General features: G+C 38.8%; 1 protein-coding gene across 6 annotated transcripts in view; it reads left to right on the top strand.

Moving 5' to 3' along the window:
• The window catches only part of LOC103180254 (RALY RNA binding protein like), a 198928-nt gene that overhangs the window by 98286 nt on the left and 77470 nt on the right, over positions 1-23172 (top strand). For all 6 annotated transcript variants that reach the window (XM_007896016.2, XM_042332293.1, XM_007896006.2 and 3 more), the window contains exon 2: positions 3060-3135. In XM_007896016.2, the coding sequence (XP_007894207.1) occupies positions 3060-3135 (76 nt within the window). The remainder of the gene's footprint in view (positions 1-3059; positions 3136-23172) is intronic.

Raw genomic sequence — 23172 nt, 5'->3', positions numbered from 1 at the left:
GTAATAATGTTTAGTGTATGAGGAAGGAGAATTGTAAGACAGTATCATCAAGGGAAAGAGGAAATTGTCAGTAAGTGAGAAGGTGTTGAATGGAAATGCCGAATAAACCTTTGACTACTAGAGGATATAGACGAGAGGAAAGGATGAAGGTTATTAGACCGCTTTGTGTTTGCTTTCCTTTGCCAATTTGAGGGCTCTTGAAATTTCAAGTGTAAATTGCTTTGTTATCCAGAAGTCTGGGATCTTGTCTTTTCAGGATAGAAAAGATGTTGGGAGATTGTAACTGAATACTGATGAGTTTATCTATCTTTAAACTTTATTTACGGGTATCTTTTAATCCCATCTGAAGACTTACTTCTTCGTCTGGTACCAACTGTCACCTCCCCCTCTCCTTCTCCCTTGCTCGGCATCCACTGTGCAACGCTCAAAGTCAGTATCCTGCATATAAATGCAGGTTGTTGTTATGGTTGTTGTAACAGATGTAAATATCATTGTACAAGTGGGGAAGAATGTTCTTAATAACAATAGTAAAACAGGAGTACCTTAGTTGTATTTTTAAAACGTGGTCCTTTTTTATGTGCACCAGTTATATGTATGCACCTTAAGCTGTTCAGGTTAATTATTTATCGTCTGTTTTGCCGAAGCTGTTATTCCTTCCCCGGAGATCTCTTCTTTAAGTAATAACAATTGTTCCAATAAAAATCATTAAATCCCCCACTTATCTTGATGGCCTCTCAATTACCATTTTATCTGGAATAAAACAGAAGGAAGGACAAGGGAGAGAGATGAAGGCAGAGTGAGAAAGGGTGATAAGAAAACCTGAAATCAATCCTTTCTTGTATCTCTGATTCAATCCTGTTGTTGGCCAAGATGAATGTTTTTTTTAAACTGGTGTGAGATTTAAGAGCTGTCCCTAAACTAGATGAGGTTGTAATGATTATTCTGGGTTACTAAATCAGGTGCTGTTATAACATCCTATTCAGCTGTAATGTTTTAATCAGTGCTGGCAGCCTCACGTACACAGGAGTGAAATATGCTGTTTTTGAATTACAGAACCAGAGCCGAGTTGTTTTTTGTAACCTCAGTGAAGTGAATGTATTCTGAAGTAAGGATTCATAATTCACCCTGCCAAGCAATTTCTAAAGGTATTCATTTAAGTGTCAGCCTGGCTCAGTTTTTAGCACTCTTGCCTCTGAGTCAGAAGATTATGGATTCAAGCCACACAGCAGAGCTTTGAATTATAATAATTATAATCCTTGCATTTGATATAAGGCCTTATCATGTAATTTAGACGTCTCAAAGCGCTTCATAGAATATATTGTAAAGTGTGCATTGTAAAGACTGCGTACTTTGTGGAATTCATAGTTAAGGCTGACAGTGCAGTATAGTGCTAGGGGAGCACTACATTGTTGCATGTGTCGTCCTTCAGATGAGATGTTAAACTGAGGTCCCATCTGCCTGTTCAGGTGGACAGTTAAGATCCCAAGGAATAATTTGAAAAGAAATTGCAGTTTCTCCCAGTGTCCTGATCAAAATTGGTCATTCACTTTATGGTTGTTTGTGTCTGGGCAAATTTGCTACTGTATTTGCATACAAAATACACACAGTCACTGCACTTTGCATTGGATTCTGTGAAGCACGTTGAGACAGTTCAATAACTTGATGAGCTGTTATATTAAAAGCAAGGATTATTATTATTGATCTAACCTTTGAATTACATAATTGTAAATGAATACCAGGTACAGATGAAAAGCAAGACAGTGAATGTTAGATATCTGAAATTAAACAAATATTTTGAAATGGCTGTTGAAGCCGATTCCATGGTAACTGGCTAAATACTTGAGCAAAATTAATACTATTAAAGGATACAAGGAAATAGCAGTGGGAACAGAATTTGAGTAGATGGCTCCAGTGGAGGAGTGAGCACCAAGGCAGAGAGGATGGGTGGAACAGCCTCCCTTGCCTTAAACTATGAAACGTCCAGAAAGGTTAGCAAACTTATCTTTCCCATTCAGCTGCTGATTGACCCGCTGTGCATATGAAGTGTCTGGAATGCATTGTAGAGGGAATTAGCTTTGGGGGATCACTTTCAGTGTTAAGCAGAAACAGTCTTATGTGTCTCACTGGATTTCTTTCAAATCCATTCCTGCCTTTGAAGAGTAAATCTCCATTAAATGGCTCCTCAATAGAAACCCTTAAGACTGGCATTTTGTAAAGGTGCAAACCTTAAGTTGACATGAGGGAAAGGGATCCCAGGAAGTCTCTGCTCTGAGCCATCCAGATTTGTTCAGTCTAAGATTATAGATTTATCTGGAGAAGTTTTTCCAGGGGAATTTCTCTCTGTACGCTATTTTCTGCGTCATTTTATTTGGACTTGATAGACTTTGGATTCATTGACTACGAATTCTGTAATCGAAATTTTTCAAATTAAAGTTTACAATTTATACAAGAATTCCGGCTGGCGAATCTCGCCTTGTGACAACCATTCTACAAACTTATAGTCATGAGGAAAAGCCGATGAATGGGCTACAGTCTATCCTTAATCCTCTTACAGTGTCAGCATGAATTCTTGTTTGACAGATTTGCTTGTTTTCTTTTCCTTATTTGGAATAAAAGGCTCAAACGGTGGACAGATTCTGGAGTATTATGGTAGTGGAAATCCGTAAAATAGAAATGGCTCCAAATGGAAACAGTTGAAGGAGATCAACTCGCAGGCATAAAATATTCGTTAACTGATTTATTTAGCTGAGGATGAAGTAGCAGGAAATCCGTATGAGTAGCTTAGCAATGAATGGGACCTAAATGTAACAGGAGCTGGTGGCAGCAGAGGCATTGTGTGGGAGTGGATCAGCTGTCACTGCTTTACACCCGGCATTTGATATAATTTAGGTTTTGGATGGATATGAGTTTGCTTTCAATACTGATGTATGCAGTGCCTATGTGGTCTTTGTATTGGGAGATCAACAAAGCGTATGAATGAGGTATGTGGACAACACTTTTTCAAGACTATAATTTGATATTCCGCATTCACTAAGACGATTGATTTTTTTCTTTTTCAGATATCAATATGGCTGGTGAACCCAAGCCTTACAGGCCAAAATCTGGAACCAAAAGACCATTGTGTGCCCTGTATGGGTAAGTATCATCATTGCCAAGTCATTCCAATCAATATATTCTGAGAGATTTTTATTCATAGCGTATTGTAAAGATGCTGTTCACCAAGTTCTTATCATTGAAAATCGTACTTAGATTGCCCTAGGTTTGTTCAAAAGTACATTTCATATAAATACGTCTTCCATCAAAGCTGTCAGCATGAATGTGAAATTCACGCACAGGAAATAACTAGTTATTTTTGTCCCATCTCTGGTAATAACGAAATTAAATCGACTTCTTATCAAAGATATCTGTTGTCATAATTAAAGGATACATTTTTAAAATGCAGTTCTTTTAGGGTTTTATTTTTATTTGTGGTATAATAATAATAATCCTTCCACTTGATATAGCATCTTTCATGTTAGGAGGAAATCTCAAAGCGCTTCCCGGTATTTACTTTGAACTGTAGTGACTGTGTATTTTCCAGGATAATCATTCTTCTTTCCAAGCTGAAAACACAGTGGTCTGAGTCCATTAGCTCACACTGCTGTGTCACTCCCTTCACAAAGTAATGTCAGCTTCCAGCATAATATCAACAACAACAACAAATTACATTTGTATAGCGCCTTTCACATCAGGAGGACATCCCAAGGTGCTGGATGGTCAGGGATTTGAACCCGAGCAGGGGGTTGGGTTCAGGAGGGATGGAGGGCAGGGAGGACGGGGTAGGAGGTTTCCGAACTGACTCAGTGAGGTGGAGTATGCATCCATGTACAGTGTGCAGAACCTGATGTTAGTGACTTGATGACCCAGAAGTTGGACATTTTTAAATGGAAAGCCCAGTTTATCGCTCAAGCAAATATGCATCTTTTTTCTGTGTACATTTGATTTATCATGCGTTTAAGATATGTCATCATTTATAATATGGCAGATTTTGAGTTTCTTTTTGTAATGTTTGGGTGTTTATCCTTTCCTTCAATGATTTCTGCTGTTTATTTCAGCATTTTTGTGTAGCACATCTGTAACCTGCAGAACTGACTCAACATACGGACTTAACTTCATCTCATTTATTTATGCACAGTACAAACATTACTGCTGTGATCACACTGACGTGTGTGTAAACTTTGTGAGTTGGAGACTGAAATTGATTGGTTTCCACCTATATATGGGAAAGAACTTTGTATCCTAGGACAAGATTGCAATTGGTGACGCTAAACGACAAGAAGGTTGAAAACACGGTATTTGCAAACCCCAAGTCACTGCGCTAATTCTGACTTCCGGATTGCGATTGAAATTGCAATACATTGAAAACCGGAAGGCTGCACAGACATTGCATGGCTGACCTTTTGGCTTTGAAACCTTACGTCAGACATTTTGAGTCGTTTCTCAGCTGAGAAATGTCCCGAAAGCAAAGTACTGGCCACATTCAAACCAAGAGTTTACATAGACTTTTTTTTGCATTTTCATTGACTTTCCCATTTAATAATAATAATAATAATTTGATATTTGATATAGATTCTTATCATGTTGTCAAGTCTTCTCCAAACGCTTCACAGGATATACTGTAAAGTGGATTGACTGTATTTTGTGAGCGAAACGCTCACAGATTTCAGTGACACTGCACAGGTTTCTCATTGTGCTAAACCCAGAGCAGCAACCACACAATTACGTACAATGTACGTTGAGCTCAGGATCGGTGTGAAATCATAGGCATAGATCTGTGGTGCAGCATGTTATAGAATTCCTGACCATGATCCTTGAGAAAGACATCTGTGAGAATCGCTCCCTTCAACAAAAGATTAGTGAGTAACATTGAGCGGTACAACTTCTTAGCATTTGATGTACTAATGATGAGCACAATCACATTATTTAACAATAAACCACTGCATTCACTGACGTTTTTTCTCCCATTCCCCCCATTTTGAGTATTTTGAAGTGAGGATTTGTATACTTTACACTGTAACCTCTGGAACGGTTTATAATTTTTTTTCTTTAATATTTATCTTCCAGACTTGAAGTGCCAAAGAGTGGTTAAATTCACGCTCTGCCCCAAGAGATTAAAAAATTTCCCTCAAGCCCGAGGCTTTGGCCATCCGGTCGGGTAAAGAAAAATTGTCTGGGGAGAACATGTTTTTTACTGCTCTTCAGCAGATCAATCCAAGAGCATAACTATCAAACAAAAACATTAGAAGCTGCTTCAGTCGCTATAATATAAAATACAAAAATGTTCGCTTCAAAATAAAAAAGTTGTCAATTCTAATTTGAAAGATGAGCAACCCAGGGCCATTTATAGTATTAAACAGCAAACAGTCTCAAGTTCTGAACTTGTGATAATTAGCAGTGGGAACAGTTAACCATATTGAGCACTTCAAAAGTTGCACATTTACGCCCATTGTTTTAAAATTCACAGTGAGGGTAATTGAATCGACACCTCGAGTACACTCTGTTAAAAGCTGAAACATTAGTTTTGCATATGTACAATTAACATGGTTGATTAACCAACCGTTATCCTATCAAAAAGGTGTGTGAAAAAAACTAGAATAGCAGGAGCACTGTGAGTCTGAACGTCATATAAGTCAGTTGTGACAAGGGCAAAATAAGCAGTAAATCCACTTTGAAAGCTGCTCAATGTTCATTAACATTGTTAGAGACTTGAAAGACTCTTTACTGCTGTGGACAATTTATGTTCATGTGCAATGCTGCTGGTACCAGTATTTGCCCAAAGTCTTTGTAGTCCTTTGAAGAATTGGGAATATTAGCATTTCCTTGCTCTTCAGCCGTTATGGTGTGATTATGGGCAGAACTTTCATGTCGAAAAGAATTGCCTTTACTTTGATAACTTAGCAAAATTATGCATGTCATGATCCAAAATAAAGGTTCTTCCTTCAGGAAGATACATAGTCTGTGTAAATATTGTGACAGCCAAACAAACAAATCAAATTGTGACCTTTCAGTCTATCGGCAGTAACCTACTCATAATAATCTTCACTCATACATGCACGTAATCCAAAGTCTCTTTCTAGTGATTTCCATTTGTCAAATTGGTTTTAGAAAACCGTTCAGTAACTCTTAAGATAAGAGAGTCTCATTATTCTAGTGGAATTTACTGTTCCAAGAGTTTGTTGCTTCTTGTAATGGTGAAAGAATTGCCTTTAATCTACTGCTGAGTGACTACAAAAAATACAAGGATATGACCAAACCCCTAACAACATATAGATTTCACAGCTGGATTCTTGCACTTAGATTCTATTCTTTTCTTTATGTGTCCCAATTGTGCTTTTCAGATACAAGAAAATGAATTAATCAAAAGATATATGAATCCACAAAATGTCAGTCTGTTCCCTTGGAATAAACTACTCTCAGATTAACAAAATACTGTGTGCAGAAACCCAACTTTTATTAAAGGAAGTTTTTGTCTTTATGAAAAGTTGTTCAGTATATAACAACAACAACAAGATTCCATTTATTGAGCGCCTTTCACATGGAGGACGTCCCAAGGCGCTGTACAGTTGGGTCAGGACCCGAGCAGAGGGGAAATGGTCAGGGTGAGGGGAGGGAAGGGAGGGAGCGAGGAGGGGGTAGAGAGTCGAGCGGGGAGCTGAAGGCACGGTCAAAGAGAAAGGTCTTGAGACCGGCCTTGAAGGAGGAAAGGGAGGAAGCGGCGAAGGCACTGGGGGATAGAGTTCCAGAGCCGTAACCTGTGTTACGGCTCTGTGGATTTTATTCCTTGCATCAATTCAATATGTCCATACCCTCTTTCTCCTGCTTAACAAAATTTTTCTCCATTATCTTTCTGGTATCAATGCTGTGAGCTTCATTAAAATGGCCGATTGGACTTGACCTGTTTAGAAATAAATGACCAGATTCAGAAAGAAAGAGAAAAAACACTCAAATTGTTATGTTCCCCATTAAGGGACAGAATAAACAAAGGGAATAGTCAGTTCTATTTTACTTCATAAGTGCTTTACTTCATTGGAACATCAAAAAAATTAAAATAAACCAATAAATTATTACTTTTTCTATTGATCCAGATAGAGCATCATTTTCAATTGAAACCTGTCTTTGCATAATTTGTTTTAGATTGTGCATCCATTTAAGATGTTTAAGGAGCTCAAATTCAATGCTTTATTATTTGCTCATAAGAAAATTGTTAGCGTGGCGCTCTTGTAAATTATATTATAGCAGACGTTGCCATGGTTATAGGGTTATGTTTAACACTGCAAAATAAATTTTATAATTGCAAAATTATTTGACCAGTTTCATAGGAATGTTAAATATTATGAAAAAAGAAAATAAAAGACCATTTGGCCCATCAAGTCACTTTCCAGTAGTCCATGCTTTATTTATTCTGTAACGGATTTGCTCTAAATTACCTAATCTTTTCAGCTCGTGTACAGATTGGATTAACACCTACAGATTCACAACTGAAAAAGAAAAAATCCAGAATAACAATAAATTATTCAACACTTACCTGCTGCACAGCATTCCCAGTGTTCCATACTGTTTGATGTATGTCTCTGTATGTAGTCCTATAACTTTAATCCCTTTTCATTTAGCTCACTTTTAAAAGTGTTAGTGGACTTTGTATTACAATATATCCTGTGAAAGGCTTTTTTCACTCTTTTCGTGGAGTCCTGTAGCTCAGTGGTTAGAGCACTCGCTTTGCAAGTGAGAGACCTGAGTTCAATTCCAGGCAGGTCGAAACCTTGGGCAAGTTTCCTTACTCCACACGCCTAATAATAATCCCTCCAAAAAACCAAAAACAATAATTAAATTGGTCATTTTCAATCTACGACTGTTTGTGGGACACTGCTGTGCGCAATTGGCTGCCGCGTTCGCCCACAAATATACAGTCAATTCACTTTACAGTGTGTTCTGTGAAGCGCTTTGGGACGTCCTCCTGACGTGAAAAGCGCTATATCAAATGCAAGGATTATTATTATTATTATTACTTATATTTGATGGTAGTCTATTTGTGTGTGTGTGTGTATGTGTGTACATGGAGAATGTGATGGTTGTGTGTCTATGTGTGTTGAGTGTATATGTAAGATTTTGGATTAGGGGTGAAGGGAATTCTGATCTTGTTTTGCATGAGGCATTCAAATTTCCTTTTCTCTTCTCATACCCTCATTCAGTGAATCAAGTTCAGAAACGTTACAAATGATAATAATAGTAATAATGTGTACATTTGGTATAGCGGCCTTCATGTTGGGAGAACGTCCCAAAGCCTTTCACAGGATATATTGTAAAATGTAGTGATTCTGATTTTTTGTGTAGGGGAAGAGCAGATCTTGATTTGATTAAGACATAGAGAGTTAGGTACAAACAACATTGTTTGCAAAGTACTCCCTATTCTTGTATGAAACAAGAAATAAACAAATGTTGGGAAAATAATTTTCCCATATCCTTTTCTTTTTTCCTTTTTCAAATTCCCTTTCAAAAGCTGCTGTAGGTTTGCTGCAGGCCAGCTGTTTGATGAGCCAACTGTGACTTTTTCTGACTAGATTAAAACAATCTTTTTAACAAGTTGCAGCTGAGCCATCATAATTTTTAGGAATGGCATTGAACTAAATATTTACAGCACAGCAGGACACATTTTTAAAAATGTTAGCTTGGGAGATGATTGGGAAGCCAGGCAGAAGTCTGTTACTTCCAAAGTTTTGGTTTATTTGTTGTTTTCCACATTGCCATGCATTAGCATCCTGGACACAAAAGCAGCATTTAAATATTTAGTGCACAGAATGAGAATTATATTATCCACATGAATTAATTTACTGATGTAATTCTAATAGCTTTACTGAGAGCTGAATTATTAATACCTATGGAAATAACCAGTGTCAGGGGACTTACCCTTATGTTGCTGAAGATTTTTAACCTGATTATTGTAAGAAAGGAACGTAGAGGTCGAAATTGTAGCATACAATTATATCACCAGCGCTAAATGTAACAGCCGCATATGGTACTATCATTAGTGCTAATTATCACATCAGCATATAGTAATATCACTCGCGATAATTATCATGTTGGGATACAATACTATCACTGGTGACAATTGTCACATTGGCATATGGTGATACCACCAGCAATAATTATCACACCAACCAGAAATTCAGTCAAAAGCAATCAGTTTGCTAATGTCTTCAAAGATAAATCCAACCCCCAAATCCAGCCCCTCCATCCACCAACCAGTGATAGTAGTTTTTGGTATTAGTAGACATGTTTTTGGTAAGACCTTGGGGTCTTGTTTGACCCTTAACTATCCTTTCTACCCCACATCTGTGCTATGACCCACTCTGCCTTCCCCCACCTCCATAACATCGCCCGGCTCCGCCACTGTCTCACACCGCAGGCCGCTAAAACCCTCATACACGCTTTCATTACATCGAGGCTTGCAAACTCCCTGCTTGTCGGCCTCCCTAACTCCTCCATAGGCTGCAGATCATCCAGAACTCTGCAGCCCGTGTCCCCTCCCACATCAGAATCCGTGAACCCTGTACTTGCCCGACTCCACCGGCTTCCCATCACACAGAGGATACAGTTCAAGATCCTGCTCCTCACTTTCAAAGCCCTCCATAGCCTTACTACCCCCTACCTCTGCAACCTCCTAACCCCCTACCATCCTGCTCGTTCCCCCCGCTCGCTCTGCTACTGGCGGGTGGGCCGCCTGCCACTCTGCCCCCACCCTCTGGAACTCCATTCCACAGTCTCTCCGCTTCGCCTGATTCCTTCCCTCCTTCAAGACCCATCTCAAGACCCTTCTCTTCAACCGTGCTTTTGATCTCCCCGCCTCCCCCTCTGCCATCCACCCTCCCTGATCCCGACCCCCCAGCTTGGGTCCGAAACTCTGTCCGTCCAGCGCCTTGGGACGTCCTCCTGACATGAAAGGCGCTATACAAATGTAATTTTGTTGTTGTTGTTGATAACCAATGACTACTATTTTATTTGATGTGATAATTAGCACCAATGATATTTCACATTCATTGGTATTATTATTTTGATTTCATAATACAAAATATCATCAATGTTATTATTTTGATCCTCATAATATATTCAGAATTATATTAAGAAAATTTCATCTGGGGAGTTTAGAACTTTGTACAATTGGACCTGTTATTACAATACTCCGCTCTAGTACACTGGGTATAGTGGTATAACATGATTCACCATGTGGTACACTTTGATATGCTGAGTTTACTGCTATAAACATGGGTCTGTTTATAACATGGTTGCACCATGCGGTTCACCTCCAGTGCATGGGCACAGAAGGGCTCCCTATATTCAGCAACAGGAAACCTCGCAAGAGCAGTTGTAGTTTCCTGTTTGCAGCATGCAGATGCAGTCACATTTGTTGACATCACCCTCCCACAATCCCTCTGCCTTGCCCCCCTCTCCCCACTTTCAAATCCCGCCTGAAGACCTTTTTTGATCGTGTTTACAGTCACCTCCCCTTGGCACGGGGTCAGACTCCACCACTATCAAGTGCTTCGGGACCCTACCCCGCATGGAGGGCGCTATATAAATGCAAGTTGTTGTTGTTATATAAGGCAGCTGACTATATCATCTGACCTTTTTCAATGAACCATTGAGGCCCATCTCTGTCCTTCTCAACAAGGGCTTCTTGTTGAAATAAGTTTAATTCCAATAAAATAGATAATTATTTGGGGAGGACAAGTTTGCATGGCTAAGGGAAAAGAGCGGGGAAGTGGGATTGATTTGAGTAGCTCTGTTCAAAGAGCCGGCACAGATATAATGGACCGAATGGCCCCCTTCTGTGCTGTATAATTCTATGATTCTATGAAAATATTCTGGAGAAATCTATTCTTGGATCACAATTGTGTTTCCTTGCCTTTAGGTCTATTACTTTTTAAATGCAATGACTCTTGCAGGCCCTGATCACACTCTGGTAATTGTCCCAATTGGCCATTCTCCATGTGAGTTTGGACAGGAGCTATCAGTAGAGTGTGCAACAGCCAAGCCAAAAACACGTCATCACTCTTTCGCACTCGAAACCTCTGCCAGCAACTGATGATAAAAATAAATTTTGAAAATAAAATTTTAAAGTTAAAAATACTATTCCAGTGATTCCGAATTATCACATCGCTCCAAAAATGTAATAAAAAAAACAATAGTGACCAAACTAGCTCTGAGAAGCCTTGGGCAAGGGTTAGTCTCAAAACTGTCATTAAAGAAAGGTTTAAAAGGGCACATTATCAACTGCAATTTCCGTGCCACCAGCGATAATGAAGGAACATGTGGAGAGAAATTGCACCTAGGTCTAGATTTATTCTGTTTATATAGTGTTTTAGAGCAACCAGACTTTTGGCAAATTGTTGAATTCAGCTTTAACTTTGAAGTTTGTTTTCCCAAATTAAGTTGTATTTAAGAGTTTGACAAATTCTGTATGTTCAAATAATACATAAATAGGGTAAATCTATAGTGGACTATCTACCCATCAATGCATCAGGAAGAGTATGATTTTGATGCTCTCCTTATGTTATTGTTTACATCTGACAGATTACAATACCAGTCTCTGATTTTGTTTTCAATCCCGTTGTCAGTAATTCATATTGTTACACTCTCCTTAGGCTGGGAGATTGATACATACTAGGTGCTAGATATATCCCACATTGACAATAAAATTGCAGTAGTAATGTATCTTCAAAACAAAAAACATTCCTCAAAATGATTTACTTTGTGTCCTGTGCAATTCCCGATGTTTTGTGCTACATGTCTCACTAAGATTGCATTGTAAGATTTAATATCAATATTAGCATGGGAGTGAGCAACAATGGAAGCAGGTTTTGAATAATATTAGGAATCGCTGCTTATTCAGATTTATCCAAATGGAAGATCTCTTATCTGATTTTTGACATGATACATTTAGCTCTTTGAAGGATGCAATAAGGATGGATATTATCAGATCACGATTTTTGCTGGACTGACGATGATTTTATTGGTGTAAATAGATTTCGAAAATAAAGTATTCAAACCTATGTGTTTGTTGGCATAATGACCATTATATTCATTTTATGGCCATTTTGATGTCCTTGTTTCTTTGCCCAAATTAACCCAAATGGTCAATTTGGTCAATTCAAGTGGTTAAAACACTATAACATTTTGGTTTAATTTAGATTTGCTTTGAGAAAATGGGCAGATCCATTTCTGACCACCCTGCACAAGTGTAGCGTTATCATGCCAAATGTTTAAATCATTGCCGGCTTTGTGCTGCACAAACTTGTCTCTGGAGCTGTTGCACACATGGTGGTTCTGCTCATTGTGAGTTAGTTTTCTGCACATCCTGCTTCCTCTCTGCTCCACCATCGAGGGCCATGCTTCCAGCCACTATACCCCAAAACTCTGAAACTCCCTGCCTCAATCCATTCCTCTTGCCCCCTCCTTGTCAGCCTTCAGATCACACCTGAAAATCTTCCACTTCGACCGTGCCTATGATCACCTCCTCTCCCTCTCTCCAGCTCGGCATCAAGCTCCTCCACTGTTACGAGCTCTGAGATCCTGCTCTCAGTGAAAGGTGCTATATAAATGCAAGTTGTTGTTGTAGATTTTGGATCTGGCTGTCAAGTACCCGTGGGCCAACAGCTTGCATTCATATAGCATCCTTCAAGCAGACGTAGTATCTCAGAGTCAGTGCTAAGTGTAATTTGCAGGATTTTACAGAAGACCATTAGCAGAGAGCTGGGAGCGTATTACTTCCTGCCATTTGACCATGCTGGTCTTCAAATAGTACAAATTCCAGATACCCTAGAGAAAGTAAAAGCATCTAAAGCAAGATCATTCTTACTGCAATGGATCTTTTTTTGAATATCTGCTGATTTTACAGTAGCATTAGCGGGTAGAGTGGTATGATTACCATGGTAACAAGTCCACAGCACAGTCCTTTCATTGAGCCAAGCTAGTTCCCTTCAGCATTTTTTTGTTACTTTTAATCTGGAAGGTTGTTTTATTTCACAATGCAGGCTTGATGTGTAAAAGAAAATGCACAAAGAACAGGCAGAGCAGGTAAAGAACATTAAAATGCCAACTTTAAACACAAAATTAGCCCATCATAGTAATAATCCTTGCATTTGATATAATGTCTATCACATCATCGAGATGTCTGAAAGCCTATTACAGGTTATACTGTAAAATGGTGTGACTGTGCTTATTCTGTGGGCAAACGCGGCAGTCATGGAACAAGTGACACATTTTAATTGGGGGATTATTGTCCAGGGCACCAGGAGAAACTCCTTTCTCTTTTCAAACAATGCTGTAGGATCTTTTATGCTTATCTGGGCAGACAGATGGTTTGACATCTCATCCACATGTCATGACAATACAGCCCAGCAGTGGAGTTTCAGCATAGACTGACTGTATGGGTTCCAAGTCTCCACATCACTTGAAACCACAACCTTATGACTCAGAAGCAAGAGTGCAAGCAACTCAACCAGCTTGACACACAAATATTGATAGGAGAAAGAAGATGAGAGGAAAAGAGAGAGAGAACAGAAAACATAGGAAGCAAAAGAACACCGTAAGATGCAGACAACTGAAAAAGAGATAGATAATAAATTATGCATTTCCAGGGGAACAAGACCTTCCTGAATGTCAGAGGTTGTTTATTGCAGCTGGACAAAGGCATGTCAGGCCCATGAATCTTTTCAAGTCTTTTAACTGGTTGTCTATAATAAATCAATGTAGATTGTATATCGTTAATAGACTGGGAAAAATACAAGGTGGTCAAATCCAGTCCATCAATCCAGCCTGTCTCTGCCAGCCTCTTGTTTTCTGATTCTTCTGGTGTTGTTTTGTTTGGTCAGTTCTTCCTCACTGCTGTTTCTTTTCTCCCATTACTTCTCGCCCTGTCTATTTGTTGCTTCTGACCCTCTGATTTCCTGTCGCTCTGGACCCCAAGAAGAGCTGGACTTGTACCCTGTAACAATATAAATACTAACTTGTGCTTGTAACAATATAATGACTGACCTCCTTCAGGATTCTTAACCAAAATGCACCATTTCTTAGCCAAAATGCACCAAAAGCTGTGCCGTTTTGAGTCTCACTTATGACAAGTTGTGCATCAATTGCAAGCTTGTGACAGTTTTCGCAAACATGTAAACAGATTCCACTGTGGGAAATAGCATTCCTAGCTATTTTTGCAAAATACATATTCAAAAAGAGAAATATTCTGAAGTGTGACTTTACTGTGATTTGTTGCAAACAAGCTCTTTGTACTTTGGTTGCTAGACACTCTGATTTTAAAGTGATGTAAGTAGTGTGCTGGTTATCCGTCAGAATTCAGTGTTGGGAGCTAGCAGTGAGAGTCTTTCATTGCTGGAACTTGAAAATTTATCTTGTGGGTTTGTGTTCCTATCCATCTTCCTGTTTCAGATGTTTAGAACAATGTTTTATACAATAGATGTTCTCTCCATGATACGTCATTCAGAAAGGTGGGACGCGTAGGCTAGCTGTTAATGGAAACAATACTTTTCTTCTACTTCTGTCCATCCAAACATCCCATACAATTTCCCAAAAGATTCCTTCCATACATCTGGTTTCACCACCAAGTATCGTTAGTTAAAAGAACAGACTTGTGTATTTCTGGAAACCTGCTGTTACAGTTTTATAAATGGTCCATTTCAGTGAGAAAGGCAAACCATCTGCTCATATGTAAAAGTATTGAGAGCTTAAATTCCACCGGTCTTAGCCTGTAAAAAAAAATTGTTTTGAAATTTAAGATCACCCTGTATTGTGATCAACCCAAATTCATTCTTGATTCAGAAGATCTTTTTCCGCAGTTCTTAATAGAAATATACAGCGCAGAAGGAGGCCATTCTGCCCACCAAGCCTGGGCTGGCTCACAAAGTCTTTATGAGGCAAAAATTGTGATGGTCAAAGATACTTCAGAAACACCAATACGTGATGCAGTATCTCACATCATAAGTTCACAAACTAAAACCAGTGATGGTTTTAGGTGATAAAGCTCCAGTAGCCTAATGTCTACTCTTGGGTCCCCAAGTCTTGGCTCTCGCCAACCTGTGCTTAATAATCTCATTTCTTCCTCTCCCCTGTTTCTTTTTTTCATCGCTTGTCACCCCTCTACTTATTGCCTCTGACTTTGGTAAGCAGGATTTGTCCTTCTGGGGAGAAATTGCGCATTCCATTTCAGATGTGAGAATGTCCATGTGTTGGTAGTTTGCATGGAACTCTCAGTCTGATTCGGATACGCTTGATCATATTAATGAATTTCCACATATGTTAGACACCTGACTGCCAAAAAAACACAAGTGAGGTTTGGATGAAGGTCCTTTGACCTAATTGATCTCATCCTTCCCATCACTATATCAAACTTTTTTTTAATGATTACAGCACCCTGGACTCAACCATTCTTCCTGCCCTGGTGACCCCTGCCAGTCATTAATTAACTTGCATCAATACCATTTAGAGATTATAACACATTCATTGGAATATACCCACTTTACAAAGCACTCTGAATTGCAGCAAATCTTGATCCCCTCAGCTGCATGTCAGAAGGCAATATTTCATTCTTCTGACAATCTGTGATTCTTGTCTGTTTTTTTTAAAAATAAGAAAGAAATGAGAGAAAACTATTCTTTGCACCAAAGAGAATAGAGAGTGAAAGGTCAGCTTCAGAAAGAAAAACTTGTACTTGTCAAATCAACATCTCAAAATACTAAATGTAACCAGTATGTAATAATGATCCTTGCATTTCATATAGAGCCTTATCACATCACTGAAACACCTTAAAGCTTTTCGTAGGATATACTGTAAAGCAATGTGATTGTGTGCGCACTCTGTGGGTGAAACTGTCTGATCACAGTAGCTAATCACAGAAATCATGTAAAACAGCAGCCATGAATGACCACCTAATCTGAAGGATTGTTGTATTTCTGATTATTTTGAGGGTTTTGTTGTAAAATTTGAGTGGGGTTTAGGCAGTTCATCCGGGAAGAATAGGCAGTACTGTATGTGTGGGTAATAAGTGCAGGTTGGAGGGAGTTGAATTCAGTTGGGCTGATTGAGAGTTAATGATGTTTGAATGCATGTGGTAGAGGAATGCATTATCCTCAAAAGTATGAAAACACTCGGGGAATAAATAAAAACTAGTAATAAAGAGGTCTTCCCACACATGACCATATGCTTGTGAATTTTATCAATAAATCTCCTCCATGGAATGCTGAATGGAAAACAACTGTTGGCAGCCAGATTGTTTCACAAGAAATAAAATAATAATTCTTGCATTTGGTATAGCATCTTTCATGTTGGGAGAACGTCTCAAAGCTCACTTCCTATAAAGTTCAATGACACTGCATTTTATAGGCAAATGTAGTAGTCACTTTTTTTGCACAGTAAAGTCACAAAATGACCAACTTTATTTGGCGCATTATTGGCCTAGACATTGAAGAGCGTCATGGGATCTATAATGTTTATGTAAACAGGCAGACTGGACCTCAGTTTAATGTTTTATCCAAAGGATGACACCTCTGACAATGCAACACACATGTATTGGAGTGTCAGCCTAAACCATTTAAAAAAACGCCATGGGGCTTGAACCCACAACCATATCATTTAGAGGCAAAAGTGCTACCAACTGAGCCAGGCTGATTCCAGGCTGATAAATGCTTGCGGGCTAAATTCTATTGGAGAATGTTTAATTTCCCAACCGTGGCTTCAGTGCTACATATAGAAATTTAAGTGGCTATTCTTGTGCTTTGCAGTTTTTTGAGACAACGGTGAAATTGATCACTTTCCATTCACTGATGCCAACTAACTTGGTTTTCTGATGTAGTAATTATATTGTAATTTGGAAGCATTTTATGTACATTGGAAAGTTATTTGAGACAACTTCCCTCTCCATCACCCGCTCCCCACCAACTCCTGCTCTGACTGACTCTCGTTCTACTCCAAATTGGCCAAACTACACCATAAATTGTACCGATAATCACAAACTATTGAGTGTGCTCCTCCAGTTATTTATAAGACAAACTACAAAACGTCAATGCAGTTGAAAAAAATATATAAAAAAGCTTAATGGTTTTCCATACAGCCTATATATTGTCAATTGGTATTGGATTTCTATAACGAGAATGTAACTTCTTGTGATAAGATCTTTAATATAATAGACACTGCCCAAAGTCATTGTGCACTATACTGCCCATTTCAATCCCATCCCCCCTGCACACTGTACAGCCTCCAAAAACTGCATTGTAAAGGGCTCTGCTGCATTAAACTATTTCTGGAGGCAACAATGAAAATATTGGCAAAAGGGAATTACAATGATGGAAAGCAATTTTGGTCAATTGTAGAAATGTAATGGCTTGGTTCAGTTATACTGACAGTAACCAATTTTAACAGCTATAGCAAAAGAGAAACAAAAAGAGTTCTCCCACCCTATCTTTGATAGCAGTTCTCCATTTAGCACATCAGGATATCTCAACTGTGTCAAGTAATTATTTTAATAGAAAAAATAAGAGTGTTCTCTCACCGCAGCATTGGACATTTAGCATCCTGGTGATAAAACTGCCCAGAGTGAATGTTTAATCCTTTGGGATCTTGTAACAATTTTGCTGGAAGCTCGAGCATTTACAGCCCTAGTTTTAGGATTTATTCTTCAAAGCAAACCAAAGCTCATTTTCTCTTTATCTATTTTTTTCCCCCAGCGCATTATTTTCACATGAGATTAATTAATTAAGGTGTTAAATTGGCCCAGTTGGTAGCACATTCACCTCGGGGCTAGCAGTTTCTGACCCTTACGTTGAGAAATTGGGTTGATGCCCCAATACAGTCCTAGGGGAGCGTTGGATTGTTTGAGGTGATGATGTTAAGATGAGGTCCTGTCTGCCAAATCGCCAAGTAGGCATTAAGTGACCATATGACACTATTTGCAAAAAGGAAGTTGTTTCTCCCAGTTTTCCAATTAACAATTTTCCAATTACATTTGGGGGATTTTTCTTTGTGTAAAATTACTGCAATGTTTACTCACAGCACTTAACAATACAGTCGAGTCTGCTTAATGCTATACTTTGTCAAATCGGACAAAATTATAACATTATTCGTACTATAACAAAAGGGGAGCTTCCCTTAGAAACACTTGCAAACACTTCCAGACTGTTCTGAAGGCATTAACAATTTCAAACCTTAAAAAAAAGAAAAACTCCAATACTTTAATTTCACTGTAATTCAAAAATAACCTCCAGGGTTAGTTAAAAAAAGTCAATTTTGTTTTATCTTCAAAATTGAATCACAAAAATAACAGTCACTATGAAGGCTAAAATCTTGTACTCTAACAACTTCTTCTCAATGGACCATCTACCTATCTCTTGGTTCCAGGTTTCAGATGCTGGAGTGATGCTTTGGACCACTCCAGCTGCACTACACCCCTGGGAATAACATTATCCAATCTTTTGTTAATCAGGACTGCAAATTTGCATAAAATTAGAACGAATTATAACATTGTAAGGTTCTAACAATAAGCAAACTCAAATGTGTAGAAAACATACCAAGCACAACTAGGACCGGCTGCAGGTATAACAATAGGTGACTTAACATTAAGCAAACTTGACTGTAAATACTGTAAGGTGCTTTGAGATGTGGGAATGCAACAGAAGCTGTAAAAAATAAAAGCTCCTCCTGCCTTTTAGTTTCCAGTATAATCTGTCTAATGTAGACTTGGCTTGTAGACTATGAGGAAGGAAAATGTTGTATTTGTTAAGCACTTACAAAACTTATTGGGGTCCGATTAACATATTTAAGGAAAATTCTGCTTAGTTCAACCAAATCAACCACATTACCCCTATATCCCTACACCCCCATACAACAACAACAAAAAAATTACATTTATAGAGCGCCTTTCACGTCGGGAGGACGTCCCAAAGCACTGGATTAGGTTTATGTAGACATGGACTGTTGGAAATTTAATGAGGTCACTTTCCCTTTATACAGTTCTGGTGCTTCTTTGTCATATCATGTGACCTTTCGGGTTACCCTAATTTTCCCCTTCTCTGAGCCTTGTCACTCTGAATCGCTGTGAAAGTGATTTAGCCGATCAAACTGTAATTACCACTAATCCATTGCATACACTTCCGCATGCAAGTCAGATGTTTGACCCATGCAAATTATTGACTTATTGCATCGGTCACAGTAAATGCACAAAATGGCATCTGAAAAATCAACATGAGAGCTCGCAACTCAGCAAAATTAAACGTTTGACTCTGCTGATAGAATCGTTCACTGAAACCAAAGCGATGTTCTCAGAGACACAGAAATTGAACTTCAAAGCAGGCTGGTACCTTTCAAAGTACTAAAGGTATTCAGTAACATGCCAGACAAATGTGTCAGTTTTCTGAGTTCTTCAGTGGCCTCGTAAGACTATTCGAATACAAATAAGACCACAGCAGAAACATACCCACAATCCTAGCTGGATCCCAGAGATCACTGAGGAATCTCCTGACAAAGGCGGCATTTACCAGAATTCATTTTCACAGAACAAAAGGTGTGAGCCTGACACCAACTTCCACTCGAACGATAGGGTAAACAACAATACTCAGATATCATTGTAAAGTTCATAACTCCTCAAGACGCTTTTCAACTCTTATCTACTGAGTTTTTGCAATCCTAAAATAATAATGTCATGAATGCTATCGCGCTCGTGCTCCCAATAAATAATTTAAGTAAATTGGATTTGCTTTCAGTAATCATTTGACGGTATTTGTGAACGATTCAAAGGCTAATGTTATAAGACATCTCCAAGGCCTAAAATTGTCACACCATTAGGGATTGGAGCGTGAAGCCATCACTGACACAGGGGTCAAAGATTCCAAGCAGGTGAGGATCCACAGAGACTACTCACAAGACCTGGGGCTCAGACATAGGAGCAGCAGGTCATATCCTTAGTAGCTGGATGATGGCATGGTGTGCACTGAACTCCATAATAATAATAATAATCCTTGCATGTGATATAGCGCTTTTCACGTCTTCCAGATGTCTCAAAGCGCTTCACAGAATATACTGTAAAGTGAATTGACTGTATATTTGTGGGCGAACGCGGCAGCCAATTGCGCACAGCAGTGTCCCACAAACAGTCGTGGATTAAAAAGGACCAACGTATTATTGTTTTTGGTTTTGGAGGGATTATTGTTAGGTGTGTGGAGTAAGGAAACGTGCCCAAGGTTTCGCCCTGACTGGAATTGAACTCAGGTCTCTCGCTTGCAAAGCGAGTGCTCTAACCACTGAGCTACAGGACTCTTCATAGATGCTGCCTGACCTGCTGAGTGTTCCCAGTAACTTCCGCTTTTGTTTCTTTCTTTCAATCCTTGATCACCTTTGATTCTTTCTTGAGGCAAACGTGAATATTATCATCGACATAAGCCCTTCAGACATAAGCCCATAACACGAGCTGGAGGAGTAGCTGTGGAAGAAGAGACCTTGAATCACGCCCCAACCTCACACCAAACAGCCACAGCCAAAGTCAAAGGTGTGATCGATTTTTTAAAAAAAATAGATGATTGCTTGAAAGAAAGATTTCTTGGCCTGGAAGAACGTAAATGCTGCACCGCCTCAACAAATCAGTGATGGAAAACAAATGTTGAATACAAAAATGGTAGAAGCCCCTCTGAAGGGCTTATGTCGATGATAATTTCACGTTTGCCTCAAGAGAGAATCAAAGGTGATTAAGGATTGAAAGAAAGAAACAAAAGCAGAAGTCACTGGGAACACTCAGCAGGTCAGGCACCATCTATGAAGAAAGGAAAGTGAGTCAACGGTTCAGGTCCACAACCCTTCAGCAGATCTGAAAGAAAGAGGCCATTTTCAAGAAAGGGTGCTTGCACCTAATGGGTATTTATTCTGATGTACAGAAACATGGCACACACCTTATGTTATTAGATCTTTCCCCCCAGATTTTTGAAACAATGGAAATGCACAGAAGGTAATCTCTCCCAGTGTCGCAGCTAACAATCCCCCCAATAAACTTAGTCATTCACTTCATGACTTTTTGTGGGTCATTGCTGTGCACAAACTGCCTGCTGCACTCACCCACAAAACACACAGTTACGACACTTTACAATAAATCCTGCAAAGCTCTTTGAGACATCCTCGTGATGTGAAAGTTACTATATCAAAGGTAAGGACTATTATCAGTAGTATTAGTATTATTGCTCTGTGTCCTTTATACACAGGGAACACTAACAAGACCAAAAATTAATAGAATAGATAATTCTGTTACAGTCTTGTCTCATTTTCAGTGTTCTGGCACTAAAATTATTTTAATCTTCTCCCCAGCTAAATTTGAAAGTTATCCCAGGAATGCTATTTAAATAACCCTAAACTGCAACACAAATGCAACTGCCCTAAGCTTCCTCATTGCTCATATCTCACACCATCTATCAGATATTATGCTGCACAAAGCACCCTAGAAAATATAAATAGTATCTGGCTGGATAGAGGGTTTCCATGACATCTAATACTGTCTTTATTATCAGAATGAACCTCTTTAATGAAAATTTTCACTCTGCTTCTGTCTGTCTTTCATTCTCTTTCTCTTTTTCTGTCTCACATACGCACTGATGGAGATAATAATCTGTCTAGAGCTGCTTTTTGTAATTTGTTTCTGGTATTTGGCAGCTTTCTAAACAGTGATGAATAAAATGTTGCAGAAATTGAATACATGATATTGGGTGGAATTTTCATAGTCAATGGAGGCAACCTTCCCACAGTAATAAAAATCTAGTGGATCTAGGAAATGAGACACTCCACTCACTATTGTTGAATCAACATCCTGATAAAAGTGCAAAATGAACAGTGTGTTAGGAAATGGTTAGTCCTGTCTGTTCAGGTAGACATTAAAAATCCTAAGGCACTTTCCAAAAGAGAAGAGAATTTTACCCAGTGTCCTGGCCAAAATCTCCCAAATAAAATTGGTCATTCATGGTTGTTTATGGGACATTGTTGTATGTGCTACAGCAATGTAGCACATACATATTTATTGCTACAGCAATAAAATCTTGAAATTCTTTGAGACTTTCTCCCGAGATGAGAGTCACTATATCAAAGGAAAGGGTTATTATTGTTTTTTATAAAATAATTTGAATATGAAACATCCCAGAATCATAGATTATACAGCATAGAAGGAGGCCATTCAGCCCATCGTGTCAGCTCTTTTCAAAGAGCTATCCAAATCAATCCCACTCTCCCATTCTCTCCCCATAACCCTGCAAACTTGTCCTGCCCAAATAATTATCTGCTACTACGCCTTGTCTAAATGTGTTCCAGCATGTAGTACCATGGTGATATGAAAGGCACTGTATCAAATTCTTCAATAATAATTTTTTAAATTATTATTTGTCAGCTTTTTCACTAATCATTGGAAAAGTCATGGGAAACAGGAGCTTATTAATGTTTTTTAGCTTAGATTTCATATTTAGAGGCAGGGCGAGATGGCTGATGTTTACGAGATCAGGTTTAATAGGAGCACAAATTGCCCAGGGGCTGACTCATGAGCTTACATGGATGAAGTGGCATTTGATGTTTCAGTATATGTTCTGAGCTGGTTTCAAAGAGACTAGATTGACATTATTGCTTTCTGATGAGTCATCATTTAAAAAATCCCTTATTTTCAAATATTGCGATTGATTTGTTCCAAGGCAGCTAAGCCTTTCCGGTCATCTAACTGCTTCTGATGAATGAATGCAGCTCTGATCCCATCTGCAAGGCAGCACATCATGTTGCTAAAGCCTTCGGTTTATTCAAGGACACTCATAAAACCCAATTATATTAATTCTTGTTTGCTTTCCTCTCTGATTCTCTCAGCTCCTGGAGATGCTAACAAAACGACAATTAACATTTATACAACACCTTTTCATGTCAGAAGTACATATCAAAACATTTCATAGAGCTGACTAGCTGTGAGGGACAGGAAGTGGGGAGGGTGGTAAGGTGAGAAAAAAACAATTGTAATAATAGGTCTTAAGGCAGGTTTTCAAGGTGGGGGTTGGGAAGGCAAGGAGGGGGAGAAAGTGAAGGATGATGGTGTTCCAGAAGGTGGGGATAGAATAGCTGAAAGCTTGCCCA

Source organism: Callorhinchus milii, unplaced genomic scaffold, assembly GCF_018977255.1.
Source record: "Callorhinchus milii isolate IMCB2004 unplaced genomic scaffold, IMCB_Cmil_1.0 Scaffold2, whole genome shotgun sequence".
In the NCBI taxonomy this organism is placed as follows: domain Eukaryota; kingdom Metazoa; phylum Chordata; class Chondrichthyes; order Chimaeriformes; family Callorhinchidae; genus Callorhinchus; species Callorhinchus milii.
The sequence above is the reverse complement of the archived record's forward strand: the minus strand, read 5'-3'. Positions and strand labels throughout refer to the sequence as shown.